At 44.3% G+C, this 14,801-nt stretch overlaps 1 protein-coding gene across 1 annotated transcript; it reads right to left on the bottom strand.

Annotated features, from left to right (window-relative positions):
* Positions 1-1,823: 1,823 nt before the first annotated feature.
* On the bottom strand, positions 1,824-13,990 carry LOC125519522 (putative wall-associated receptor kinase-like 16). Its single transcript, XM_048684307.1, has 3 exons — positions 13,345-13,990; positions 4,150-4,293; positions 1,824-3,025 (listed from the first exon to the last, which is right to left on the bottom strand). The coding sequence occupies exons 1-3, from the start codon at positions 13,988-13,990 to the stop codon at positions 1,824-1,826; spliced, it is 1,992 nt and encodes a 663-aa protein (XP_048540264.1).
* Between the last annotated feature and the right edge of the window lie 811 nt (positions 13,991-14,801).

Here is a 14,801-nt window from a genome sequence, read left to right as displayed (position 1 = left end):
AGCTCACCCTGCATTTGCCCCCGCTGCATGTGCCTTCACTGCTCCATAACCAAGCACGACATTGTTGCACAAGCCGCTTGATCACCCACTTTGGAAGCTTATGGACAGTCATCAGATAAAACGCAAGTGAGGTGAGTGCAGAGGTTAGCAACGCTAGACACGCACTTTTGGCCATCAGCCCACCTTTCCAAGATGCAGTCCTGTTAGCGAATTTGTGAAGGAGCGGGTACAACTCAATCTTTCGCAGCGCACGCAGCGCTAGAGGCATGCGAATAAGTGGTGGGAAAGAATTTTAAAGGAATTCTGAGAGGCAGCAAGATGTGTTGCAAATCAAGGTCACCACAACGAATAGGTAGAGCCAAACTTTTTTGGGCATTGACTTTCAGACCCCTAACCGAGCCGAACAGCTGAAGCACCAAGTTGATCAGCCTAGCATTGCTGATCGATGGTGATGATGTCATGGGCTAGGGGGGTACCAACCTAGCCTATCCATGCACTTTGGGCTGGGCCGAAGGGCCTTTCATTGTGAGATGGACTCCGGGGGCCACATGACGGGAGGAGATCAAGACTACATCTACCGAAGACTTGACGTACACTCCAAGACCTCTTTCGTCGCCTCCATGTCAAGATGCCGACCTTGTAATCCTAGATGCCCAACTCGGCATGTATATAAGCCGAGGGGTTTAGCCCGTAGAAGGGACATCAACGCAATCTCATTCTCCCAGCCCTAGAGTTAGAGAACATCTATAGATCTCGAGGTAGATCAACTCTGTACATGTAGCATCTTCATCAATATAAACAAGAGCAGAACGTAGGGTTTTACCCCTATTAAGAGGGCCCGAATCTGGTAAACATCGTCTCCCCTGTTCTAGTTACCATCTGTCCAAGATCCATAGACCAGGACCCCCTACCCCGAGGTCTGCCGATTTTTACATCGACACTGGTGCTTTCATTGAGAGTTCTGCTGTGATATCGATAGAAGGATCGATGGCTCATCTGCAGATCAACAACAATAATGGTTGCGGGAACGTTTACGTCCCTGGCCAACTTTTTGTGTTCGGTAGCATGACCTTCTGCACCGACTTGGCTGGACATCTAGCCTCCGTGGAAAACTATGCCCCTGGTCAGATTGTGACCTTTGGAGGCCTGGAGTATACCGCGGACGCCCGTGGCAAGCTCATCCTGACAAGCTGGGCGCCCATCCAGGGGGGCGGAGTCTTCCGACGACAGAATCCCAACTTTGGGATCAATCGCCGTTGAGAACGTCGGGCCGGGGTCTTTGGCGTTGCCGGAAGGCCCCGACGTTATGACCCTGGGCGAGCTCTCCTCGGCCCCTGCCTCGGATGAGAATCATGCCCCTATCTCTGAAGCTACATCAAATTCGGAGCCAACCCCAGTGCTGGACCTAGAGCCGCCTGTGGGTCTTCTTTGCGCTAAAAATACGCCGAACTATACGCCGGCCATACTTCGAGTCAGCCCCGGCCATATTTCAGAAAACTAGTAAAATATCTTGGATCGACAACATTTTGAGCACTACGTATATCTTGAATTTTGTTTCAGAATTTCGGTTATGTGAGCAATGGAAAACAGGGCAACCCAACTTGAAGGAAAATATGTGTATGTAGTGTACGGTGAGTGCCCACATTATGAAGAAAGTTGTTCCAGATATTCAATGAAGAAACAAGCAACCATGTATTGACAGATTTTGCTTAAATTCGTAGCATTAAGGCAACAACAAAATTAAAGCACACAGTGCCTAAACATGCTCAACACACGTGCATGTTATACATAGCAGCCCTTTCACGTCTAAACTGTAAGCAAGACTATCGAGGGTAGCTCGCGGACAACACAAACTCTTCTTCTTGACTATATTGTCTGCTCGTTTCCTCTAAGCTTGTCCTTCTTCTTGGTGATGTATACCTTGTTGCTGAATAACTCCTCTCATATGTTGCATCCTGAACCCGAAAACGCTCTTTGGGTCCTTGAAGTGCTTCTAGTGTCATCTCCACTGACCTCATGGTTGGTCGCTCTTCTGCCCTTAGCTTTGTGCACGACATAGCTAGAGAAGCTACCACGTCAACTTGGCTACCTCCCTCCTCCATTACCTGTGGATCTAGTATGTCTACCAATTTTCCTTTTGCAATTAGTTCAACAAATTGTGCGACTAGCCCATCACCTGAGGATGATCTATGTATAATTGGCATCTTCCTCGTAAGCAACTCAATGAGAATAACTCCAAAGCTATAAACATCACTTTTTTCTGTTAGCCTGCCACAATAAAAGTACGTAGGATCTAAATATCCTAACGTTCCCTGCACCGCTATTGTAATTGTTGCTTTATCTCTAGGAATGTACCTTGAAGCTCCAAAGTCACACACCTTCACTGTCAAAGCATCATCAAGAAGTATATTGGTGGACTTGATATCTCTGTGTATTATGGGGACAGAAAGGCCCGAATGAAGGTAAGAAAGGGCTTTGCCAATTTCTGATGCAATCCTTAATATTTCTTGCCAAGGTAGTGATCTTAGTGGTTTCTTGTGAAGATAATCGCATAGGGTACCATTGGAAATGAACTCATAAGCCAACAAAGGGACTTCTGTCTCGAGACAACATCCAAGAAGCTTTACAATGTTCCTATGATTGATTTGTGAGAGTATGGATACTTCATTTATAAACTCGTTAATCTCACTCTTGACCACAATATTTGACTTCTTGATTGCAACAACATGCAAGTCTGATAAAATTCCTTTATATACGGTACCATGCCCTCCACCACCAAGCTTACGAGTTGGATGAAACTTGTTTGTGGCTTTTTCTAGCTCCCTTAAAGGGATGATCATCCGCTCCGCAATATCTGACCTATGAGATACCAATTTTTGCAACAATTGTCCACGATTTTGATTGAAGAACTTTTGTCTCAACTTTTGTTCCTTTTGATTCTTAAGCTTGCGGATTATTATCTTTGTGGTGACAAGCAAAATTAGAATAGTTGGGCCACTAGAAACTGATAGGCCAATGATTAAACCTGCAAAAAATAGACCGATTGACACGTAATTAGGGTATGCAGTGACATAACTCAACAATAGTTAAATGAATAGATATGAGGTTGGACCTAGGGTTTGAAGTCTTGGTAAGGGAAGAGGTATCACCCAATTGAATGAAAAATCAACTAACCACACAGGATTCAAATTTCAAAATGATCAAAATCAAACACAAGAAATGTCTCAAATTTAAGTGACCCAACTAATAGGAGGGACAAATATTTAACCCATGTAAGTCTGCTAACCAACCACTAACCAATAGCCCATATGGGTCGCATGGGAAAGGATGCAAATAAGATTATGATTAACCAGAGAGAGTGTTGGCTTTTATTTCAAACTTTTGGAATGTATTTATCTATTATTACTAATGTAAAAAACATATATTTTCATTTCATATTTAATCATACATATATTCTAATAAGTTTATTTTTTCCTTCTATGCAACCTAAAAAATTTCTTATTGATCGCATCCTTTTCTTCTCTATAAAATGGTGGCATTCCATGATTATATAATTGTGGCTTGAAACTAATTTATATAGGGATTGTTTCCACTTGAAATATTATATTTTTTAATCTAGATTTCTTAGCAGAAGTCTGAATTTTATCTGCAACGCATAAATGTTTTTTTTCTTATTGTTCATGCAACATACTCTACTTTATGGTTCATGAGCTAATACATAGAACTAACTATGAGAATATTGTTTGCATTGAAGACAACAAGAGGGGGTTGCTAAATACGATTGAGAAGGACCAATGTCTTTTCACCTACTTCTTCCATTTCTAAAATGTTTGCATCTTTATGATTTCGAAGACATATATACTTTTCTAAGTTTGACCAAACCTGTAAAAATATAGAAACATCAATGACACCAAATACAAACATATTGACAACATGTTTCATAATTGCTCTAATGAAGCTAATTCGTTCTTGAAGATGTTGGTATATTTTATATCGAATTGGTTAGGCTTAAAGATGTTTTACTTAGAACAAACCTAAAAATAACATATTGGAAAAGGAGGAATTACTTATTTTTAAAATGGTGTAATTGGTCCAAGATAGTTTATATACATGTTGATCCTATTGAAAGTATGAAGCAATGGTGCTCACCTGTGTTTATAGACATGACACAACCATGCTTTTTGCTGGCATTTCCTTCGTGTCCTTTTGAGCATGTGCACTCGAAAGATCCATCCTTGTTGGTACACTTGCCAAAGCATGGATATAATTCTGGCTTCTTACACTCGTCGATATCTACATAAGACAGGAAATCATTAAGCCAAGTTGACCCATGACAATCTATATATTGGTTGACAGAAGGCAACATGCATGGCCGAAAGCTTGTCATGATAAAAGAACTTCATCATGCTCCACCACAAAGTAGATTTATTAGTAGATGCACATGTAGACACATGGGTTCCAGTGGGACTGTGATGTATGTGTTCTTGTGTAGGTTAAATATAAGAGAAGAGAGGAGTCAATTCCGAATAGCACCTCGGGAGACTTTTCAACCTATCAGTGTCTATAATACATGTTTTTTCTGCAAGAGTGAGAAAGAGAGAGAGAGAATTTCTAGTACTTCAAAAAGAAGTAAGGTCCTGTCGATATTCATCTTTCGTCTAACCTTATGTATGTTCCTACTCCCTCTTTCTCTTTCGAAATTTTCCTTCCTTCTCTCACAGTTTCCACACGTTTTACCTTAAAACGGCTCAACTGCCCCACCTCCTATTGACTTTCCAAATAATTATGATTCTATGGTAAGCCAATAAATGCTTGCCAAATAAAATTCTTTTGTTACATGATTACATAAATATGGGCATGTAAATCATGAGCTAACGTACTAGAATATTAATACTCTCACTGCAACACACAGAAAATTATCTAGTTGAAATAAAAAGGCACAGTAAAGATTTAATTATAAAAACTGGGGGAGAGTGAGAAGTTCTTATTTCTTGTCAGTGTGTTAGAGCCATCTGATTTTGATCCGATGGGGAAATGTAAAAATATTCAGAAATTGACACCCTTTAAAAAAGAAAAGGCAAATCCTGACGCGATCCAACATCATTCGAGCATTAACAAAGCAAACAAATAATTGATTTAGTCCTTAGAACATGAGGCAAATGTTGGTGCTAAGTAAACTTTTTAGTCTTGGAGTCTGGTCTAAACGCTGGACTGACAGAGGCTAATGAAAATACACCTAGAGTTCCAGTTGAAGGTGACTCTCAAACAATCAAAAAAAATAGCAGGTCCATTCTGAAGCCATGTAGAGCTGCTCCACAACTTATGTTTCCGAATCTATGTAAGATATCTAACGCCATGTACCATGTGGTCACAACCTATGTTGATTTAACGCTGGAAGGTGAGAAAATTTGATAGTTGAGTTGAGTTGCATCATGTTCAGGTTTCTTAGCACCTGCTTGGTCGGGACCTTACAACAATCTAACCATTTCCCAATAAATATGGCCTCCAAAATTTCTAACAGCGCTCTCCAAATATTTTGGAGGTTGAAAGCAACGATCAAAGTCAAATACCCCAAACTTGAGCCCTCAAATAAATTATCCATATTTTCTTTTATTTGTGTGCATATAAAATCTATCCTAACTCAATCACATCAAATAAATTCAAAATTTCATGTTTTGATATCAAACAATTTAGTAAAATTTCAAATCAATAGGTTCGACAAAATTAAATTCAAATTTAAACAAAATAAGAAGGTATGAATGCAAAAAATAACCCAATAAAACAAATAATTTGAAGACAACAGATAATCAGATGAAGCAAATACTCCAAAATAACTAATAATCAGGATTGAACGAATGTAAACACACTATCTCCCATGTAGTTTCCAATGATGTTAATTGGGATCTTCATGAAGCTCGTCATGAGATCTCGGGTCTTCAATTATCTTGTACACATCAAGGAAAACCTAAATGTTGTATGGGTTCCTACGAGGTTTGATACTTTGGCCAACATAGCCTTAGTCCTAGTCCACTGTTGATACGTCTCAAATGTATCTATAATTTTTTATTGTTAAATGCTATTATGTTATCATTTTTATAATATTTTATATTATTTTCATGGAATAACTTGTTAATTAAGTACCCAGTGTCAATTCATGTTTTCTACTTGTTTTTATTTTTGCAGGAAATCAATATCTACGGAGGTCAAAATACATTGCCGATTTAACATTAATTTTTTGGGCCCACAAGAAACACTGGAAGCTTTGGGAGACGTCGAGACGAGACAAGAAGCAGCCACATGGACATGTGGTGCGGCCAGGGGTGGGCACGCCACCTGTCCATGTGGGGCCCATGGGAACCGCCTTGACCTGAGTCCACCTCCATAAATTCCTATAAATACCAAAACCATCTTTGGTTCCTCTAGAAGATTTTTCTCGTCGTGCAAGCCTTTGTTTCGAAGAGATCCCATCTGAAGCCCTGTTCCGGAGTTCTGCCGAAGGGGGAAGCCATTGTCGGAGGCCTCTTCATCAACCTTGTTGCCTCCGTAACCATGTGTGAGTAGTTCCTTTAGGACCTATGGGTCCATAGTAGTAGCTAGATGGTTATCTCTCTCCTTTTGGATCATCAATACCATGTTTTGCTTATTCCATATGCGATTGGGATCAATCTGATGTAATCCTGCAGTGTGTTTGTTGGACATGATGAATTGTAAGTTTGTGATCAGATTATTCTATAAATCCAATTGAATATTTTGAAGTTTCTTTACTTTATAATTAAGTAGCTATGTATGCTTTCCGATCTATTTGTCTTCTTTGGCCAGAGTGATGAGTAGTTCTTCAGAAGGAGTGGTGCATAGTAGCGGGTTCAATCTTGTGATGTACTATATCCCAGTGATAGAATGGGGACAAGACACATATTGTATTGTTTCTACTAAGAATAAAACGACGGGGTATAATCCTATTGCTTGATTTCTTTCTGTCTACATTATCTCTTGCTTATTGCGGTACTTTGTTTCTTATAAACTTAATGCTTTGAGATGCATGCTGGATAACGGGCTCGGGGTGGAGTATTAATAGTATACGCTAGTAAGTTAATGGTCTACTTATCACAGACGTAATGTCTATATGAGATTATGCGATGAATGATCATAGTCATAGATTGCTTTTCTTGTCAATTTCCCAACTGTAATTTATTACCATGTCATTTTCCTGCTTTTGAGAGAGATACCTCTAGTGAACCCATGTCCCCTAGGTCCATTCTGCATTAATACTTTCTTATACAAAATTGCCTCTTCATTTGCTTTTACTATTTGCCATTTCGCTATACCATTATTTATCCATCTGTTTGCTCTTAACCTTGTAACTAGCAAGACAAGGGGCTTGACAACCCCCTTGCCAATTTGAGTGCAAGTATTTTATTTGTTTGTGTTGAGGTACTACTTATATTGTTAGCTTGTTAAACCCTACCGGTTCGATTAAATCTTGGTTCTTGACTGAGGGAAATACTTTGCTTCACTGATAAATCACCCTTCCTCTTTAGGGAAACCCAACAACTCGTACGGTAGTAGCAGCTATGCATCCCTCTCCTTCTCGGTGACCATGTCTAGAATCACACAACATATTGTAATCTTTCCCAAGGTATTCTTGTCCCAGAAGCGAGCAAGACCCTGAACAATTGCAAACTAAGCTCGCAACACCCCAAATGCTCCGCCAATATCTCATTCTTGACACTTGGCAAAGAGTTTATTTTTCTTACCTTGATGATTTGAAATTGTCTAGAAAAATGTTGACCATGAAGAATAGGTGCCATCGGTGAGATAGTAGCCTTGATCATAATCATGTCCATTGACATTGAAGTTGCATGTCAGAGCATCACCACTTTCTAGCCTAGCAAAAAGATGAGATCTCTACAAGACATTGATGTCATGGTGAGAGCCATTATGCCAAAGTAGCAAGGGTGAATCTACAAGTCATCAAAGGAAACCACTTCCTAAATAAAAGTTGGATCATGGAAACATGTGGTGAATTGGCCATGACACGCAGGGACATTCTTCCAGCTCCAACACATACAGTCAATGCTCCCAATCATACCTGGTTAGCCTGTTACTTCACCCGTTGTTGCTAAAAATCTTATGTGTCATCAGCATTGGGTGCCCCAAAATACTCTGTTGTGTAGACCATGATTGCAACCTCGGAAAACATTCTCGTTCTCTTAGGGATTGTATCTTTGACAATTTAAAGATACCCATTGGGAAAATATGCAGGAGTGCCATATGCAACCACCTAGAGTGTCGTGGTCAGCTTTTCGGAACTAGTAAATCCCATCAACCCAACTACATTTCTCTGTTGCATGAAGAATGTTTTGATAGCTTACATGACTTTGTCAATGTGCTGAAAAATTTATATTGACATCTAGAAGTGTTGCTGGAAGAGACGCGGAGCTTATATAGGATGAACATATCATGGTCGGCTTCTCTATTCTGGTGATATGTCAAACGATCGAGCTATGACCCTGCACAACTTGCCTTTCTCCCACTTTTCATCATCCATGGAGGAACCATCAACAGAATCTCCTCATCAAAGGAATCAACATCAATTTCATACAGCGATGGTGAATCATCAAAAAACTCCTCAGCCATGTTGGCATACAAACAAATAGTGAATCATATGGCATCTGCATGAATCTACAAGATGCTAGATGAAGGAAATATGCCCTAGAGGCAATAATAAAGTTATTATTTATTTCCTTATAATCATGATAAATGTTTATTATTCATGCTAGAATTGTATTAACCGGAAACATAATACATGTGTGAATACATAGACAAACAAAGTGTCACTAGTATGCCTCTACTTGACTAGCTCGTTAATCAAAGATGGTTATGTTTCCTAACCATGAACAATGAGTTGTTATTTGATTAACGAGGTAACATCATTAGTTGAATGATCTGATTGACATGACCCATTCCATTAGCTTAGCACCCGATCGTTTAGTATGTTGCTATTGCTTTTCTTCATGACTTATACATGTTCCTATGACTATGAGATTATGCAACTCCCGTTTGCCGGAGGAACACTTTGGGTGCTACCAAACGTCACAACATAACTGGGTGATTATAAAGGAGCATTACAGGTGTCTCCAAAGGTAGATGTTGGGTTGGCGTATTTCGAGATTAGGATTTGTCACTCCGATTGTCGGAGAGGTATCTCTGGGCCCTCTCGGTAATGCACATCACTTAAGCCTTGCAAGCATTGCAACTAATGATTTAGTTGCGGGATGATGTATTACAGAACGAGTAAAGAGACTTGCCGGTAACGAGATTGAACTAGGTATTGGATACCGACGATCGAATCTCGGGCAAGTAACATACCGATGACAAAGGGAACAACGTATGTTGTTATGCGGTCTGACCGATAAAAGATCTTCATAGAATATGTAGGAACCAATATGGGCATCCAGGTCCCGCTATTGGTTATTGACCGGAGACGTGTCTCGGTCATGTCTACATTGTTCTCGAACCCGTAGGGTCCGCACGCTTAAGGTTTCGATGACAGTTATATTATGAGTTTATACGTTTTCATGTACCGAAGGTTGTTCGGAGTCCCAGATGTGATCACGGACATGACGAGGAGTCTCGAAATGGTCGAGACATAAATATTGATATATTGGAAGCCTATATTTGGATATCGGAAGTGTTCCGGGTGAAATCGGGATTTTACCGGAGTACCGGGAGGTTACCGGAACCCCCCGGGAGGTACATGGGCCTTAATGGGCCTTAGTGGAAGAAGAGGAGAGGCGGCCAGGGCTGGGCCGCGCGCCCCTCCCCCTAGTCTGAAGAGGACAAGGAGAGAGGGGCCCGGCGCCCCCTTCCTTCTCTCTCTCTCTTTTCCCACCTCGCGAATCCTATTCCAACTAGGATTGGGGGGGAAGTCCTACTCCCGGAGGGAGTAGGACTCCTCCTGGCGCGCCCTATGATGGCCGGCCGGCCTCCCCCTCTTGAACCTTTATATACGGAGGCAGGGGCACCCCTAGAGACACAAGTTGATCCATGTGATCATATTCTTAGCCGTGTGCGGTGCCCCCTTCCACCATAGTCCTCGATAATATTGTAGCGGTGCTTAGGCGAAGCCCTACGACAGTAGTACATCAAGATCGTCACCACGCCGTCGTGCTGATGAAACTCTTCCCCGACACTTTGTTGGATCGGAGTCCGGGGATCGTCATCGAGCTGAACGTGTGCTAGAACTCGGAGGTGTCGTAGTTTCGGTGCTTGATCGGTCGGATCGGGAAGACGTACGACTACTTCCTCTATGTTGTGTCAACGCTTCCATTTCGGTCTACGAGGGTACGTAGACAACACTCTCCCCTCTCGTTGCTATGCATCACCATGATCTTGCGTGTGCGTAGGAAATTTTTTGAAATTACTACGTTCCCCAACATGTTGATCATATCTACTATATGATTCACGCTCGATCTTTCGATCTTAGTGTTCCGAGGCCATATCTGCATATGCTAGGCTCGTCAAGTTTAACCTGAGTATTCTGCGTGTGCAAAACTGGCTTGCACCCATTGTAGATGGACGTAGAGCTTATCACACCCGATCATCACGTGGTGTCTGGGCACGACGAACTTTGGCAACGGTGCATACTCAGGGAGAACACTTTTATATTGATAATTTAGTGAGAGATCATCTTATAATGCTACCGTCAATCAAAGCAAGATAAGATGCATAAAAGATAAACATCACATGCAATCAATATAAGTGATATGATATGGCCATCATCATCTTGTGCCTGTGATCTCCATCTCCGAAGCACCGTCATGATCACCATGGTCACCGGCGCGACACCTTGATCTCCATCGTAGCATCATTGTCGTCTCGCCAATCTTATGCTTCCACGACTATCGCTACCGCTTAGTGATAAAGTAAAGCATTACAGCGCGATTGCATTGCATACAATAAAGCGACAACCATATGGCTCCTGCCAGTTGCCGATAACTCGGTTACAAAACATGATCATCTCATACAATAAAATTTAGCATTATATCTTGACCATATCACATCAAAACATGCCCTGCAAAAACAAGTTAGATGTCCTCTACTTTGTTGTTGCAAGTTTTACGTGGCTGCTACGGGCTTAAGCAAGAACCAATCTTACCTACGCATCAAAACCACAACGATAGTTTGTCAAGTTGGTGCTGTTTTAACCTTCGCAAGGACCGGGCGTAGCCACACTTGGTTCTACTAAAGTTGGAGAAACTGTCACCCGCAAGCCACCTATGTGCAAAGCACGTCGGGAGAACCAGTCTCGCGTAAGCGTACGCGTAATGTCGGTCGGGGCCGCTTCGTCCAACAATACCGCCGAACCAAAGTATGACATGCTGGTAAGCAGTATGACTTATATCGCCCACAACTCACTTGTGTTCTACTCGTGCATATAACATCAACACATAAAACCTAGGCTCGGATGCCACTGTTGGGGAACGTAGTAATTTCAAAAAATTTCCTACGCACACGCAAGATCATGGTGATGCATAGCAACGAGAGGGGAGAGTGTGATCTACGTACCCTTGTAGATCGACAACGGAAGCGTTTGGTTGATGTAGTCGTACGTCTCCACGGCCCGACCGATCAAGCACCGAAACTACGACACCTCCGAGTTCTAGCACACGTTCAGCTCGATGACGATCCCCGGACTCCGATCCAACAAAGTGTCGGGGAAGAGTTTCATCAGCACGACGGCGTGGTGACGATCTTGATGTACTACTGTCGTAGGGCTTCGCCTAAGCACCGCTACAATATTATCGAGGACTATGGTGGAAGGGGGCACCGCACACGGCTAAGAATATGATCACATGGATCAACTTGTGTCTCTAGGGGTGCCCCTGCCTCCGTATATAAAGGTTCAAGAGGGGGAGGCCGGCCGGCCATCATAGGGCGCGCCAGGAGGAGTCCTACTCCCTCCGGGAGTAGGACTTCCCCCCCAATCCTAGTTGGAATAGGATTCGCGAGGTGGGAAAAGAGAGAGAGAGAAGGAAGGGGGCGCCGGGCCCCTCTCTCCTTGTCCTCTTCAGACTAGGGGGAGGGGCGCGCGGCCCAGCCCTGGCCGCCTCTCCTCTTCTTCCACTAAGGCCCATTAAGGCCCATGTACCTCCCGGGGGGTTCCGGTAACCTCCCGGTACTCCGGTAAAATCCCGATTTCACCCGGAACACTTCCGATATCCAAATATAGGCTTCCAATATATCAATATTTATGTCTCGACCATTTCGAGACTCCTCGTCATGTCCGTGATCACATCTGGGACTCCGAACAACCTTCGGTACATGAAAACGTATAAACTCATAATATAACTGTCATCGAAACCTTAAGCGTGCGGACCCTACGGGTTCGAGAACAATGTAGACATGACCGAGACACGTCTCCGGTCAATAACCAATAGCGGGACCTGGATGCCCATATTGGTTCCTACATATTCTATGAAGATCTTTTATCGGTCAGACCGCATAACAACATACGTTGTTCCCTTTGTCATCGGTATGTTACTTGCCCGAGATTCGATCGTCGGTATCCAATACCTAGTTCAATCTCGTTACCGGCAAGTCTCTTTACTCGTTCTGTAATACATCATCCCGCAACTAAATCATTAGTTGCAATGCTTGCAAGGCTTAAGTGATGTGCATTACCGAGAGGGCCCAGAGATACCTCTCCGACGATCGGAGTGACAAATCCTAATCTCGAAATACGTCAACCCAACATGTACCTTTGGAGACACCTGTAGAGCACCTTTATAATCACCCAGTTACGTTGTGACGTTTGGTAGCACACAAAGTGTTCCTCCGGCACACGGGAGTTACATAATCTCATAGTCATAGGAACATGTATAAGTCATGAAGAAAGCAATAGCAACATACTAAACGATTGGGTGCTAAGCTAATGGAATGGGTCATGTCAATCAGATCATTCAACTAATGATGTGATCCCGTTAATCAAATGACAACTCCTTTGTCCATGGATAGGAAACATAACCATCTTTGATTAACGAGCTAGTCAAGTAGAGGCATACTAGTGACACTCTGTTTGTCTATGTATTCACACATGTATTATGTTATCGGTTAATACAATTCTAGCATGAATAATAAACTTTTATCATGATATAAGGAAATAAATAATAACTTTATTATTGCCTCTAGGGCATATTTCCTTCAGCAGGGTCCACCGAATAGGAAGGAGTGAATCAAGGCTCCTGTGTAGCAAGAGCAGCTTGCTTCTCGTTACCTTTTCCATTGTTCCCAATGCCAAGGAAATCACGTTTAAAATGACGATGACAGCGAGACGCCAAGTGCCCCTCAATGCCGCAAAGCTGACACTCAACCCCACCACCACAGGCCTCGCAGTGTAGCCGCTTGCGGCCAGTCGTCGGAGGTGGCGCAGCGGGAGCGGGTGGACGAGGTTGGTTCCCCGCGGACGACGGCGTTTCTTCTTGGCACCACGGGCACCCCCGCGGAGAGCAGCGTTGGCAGACGGACCCTCCGTATAGACGCCGACGGAGCGGCGGGTAGCAAGCCGCTGTTCGGTGTTGAGGAGGCGTGCGTAGAGGTCACGAGGCGGCATCGGTGTGTCACGTCCATTGATGTTTTCAATGAGAGAATCATAGTCCTCATCAAGCCCATTGAGAATGAATGAAGTAAACTCCTCATCACGGAGCGGCTTCCCAATAGACGACAGTGTATCAGCCAGACTTTTGACCTTGTTAAAGTAGGCCGTGATGTAGAGATTATGTTTCTTGACCTCACCCAGCTGGTTACGAATGGCAGAAGAACGGGCCAGCGACTGCGAGGAGAAGCTGGAATCGAGGGTAGCCCATGCATCCCTCGACGTCGCGGCAAAGACCACCATGCCAGCCACGGAAGGAGTGAGCGAGGACTGAATAGCACCCAGAATAGCCTGATCCTGAGCTATCCACCGACGATAAGCAGGGTTAGGCACCATGACGGAGCCACCAGTGGCCGAGGGCACCGGAACCGTGGCCGGGGGACACGGCAGCGTACCGTCGACATACCCCTCAAGATAGTGACTATACTACGCATCAGCGGCAACACCTGAGCGCGCCACAGGAGGTAGTTGTCAGCAGAGAGCTTCACCGTCACCAGATGAGCGAAGTGGAACGGTCCTGGTTCAGCCACCGGTGCGGAGAGCTACGAGTCGTACGTCGGAGGGGCGCTGTACCGGGTCAGCGCATCGGCCGACGGAGGGACACGGTAGGGTTGGTGATGACCGTGCAACGCCGGAGGAGGTACGCCGTTGGGCTGCAGCGGTGCGATGTACGGCACAGGGGCAGCGTAGGGCGTGCCATACGACGCCTCGTAGGGCCCAGCGGAGGACGAGACATACGGCACCGGCGACGGCACAACGTACGGCGGTGGATAGGGGCTGCCGTAGGGCACCTGGACGTGGGCACCAGGGAGACCGGAGCCCGGCGGCGCAGCACGCAGCTGACTTCCATCGTAGGGCAGCGGCGCACCATACGGCTGAGCCCCGCCGTAAGATGCCATGGATGCATCGCGCGGCATCTGCACGCGATCGAAGGAGGCGGAGTTTTGGCGATCGGTATGCAGGGACGCATCGCGCAGCATCTGCATGCGATCGAAGGAGGCGGAGCGCTGGCGATCGAGATGCAGGGGCGCATCACGGGCGATCGCGGGCGCTGGCAATTGAGGCGCGGGCGGGCGAGAAGCACTCGGCCGGGCCCAGGCGAGCGGTGCAGAAGCCATGAATGGCGAGTCCATCGCTAGGGTTGACG

Source organism: Triticum urartu, chromosome 7 (genome assembly GCF_003073215.2).
Source record: "Triticum urartu cultivar G1812 chromosome 7, Tu2.1, whole genome shotgun sequence".
Lineage (NCBI taxonomy): Eukaryota > Viridiplantae > Streptophyta > Magnoliopsida > Poales > Poaceae > Triticum > Triticum urartu.
Note: the sequence above shows the minus strand (reverse complement) of the source record. Positions and strands in the feature narration are given on the sequence as shown.

Coding starts and splice junctions, on each gene's coding strand:
- LOC125519522 (XM_048684307.1), bottom strand. CDS start 13,990: ATGGTGCCTAACCCTGCTTATCGTCGGTGGATAGCTCAGGATCAGGCT. Junction 4,294..13,344: donor CAGCTTTGCGGCATTGAGGG/GCACTTGGCGTC, acceptor TGTCTTATGTAG/ATATCGACGAGTGTAAGAAG. Junction 3,026..4,149: donor TGTCATGTCTATAAACACAG/GTGAGCACCATT, acceptor TATTTTTTGCAG/GTTTAATCATTGGCCTATCA.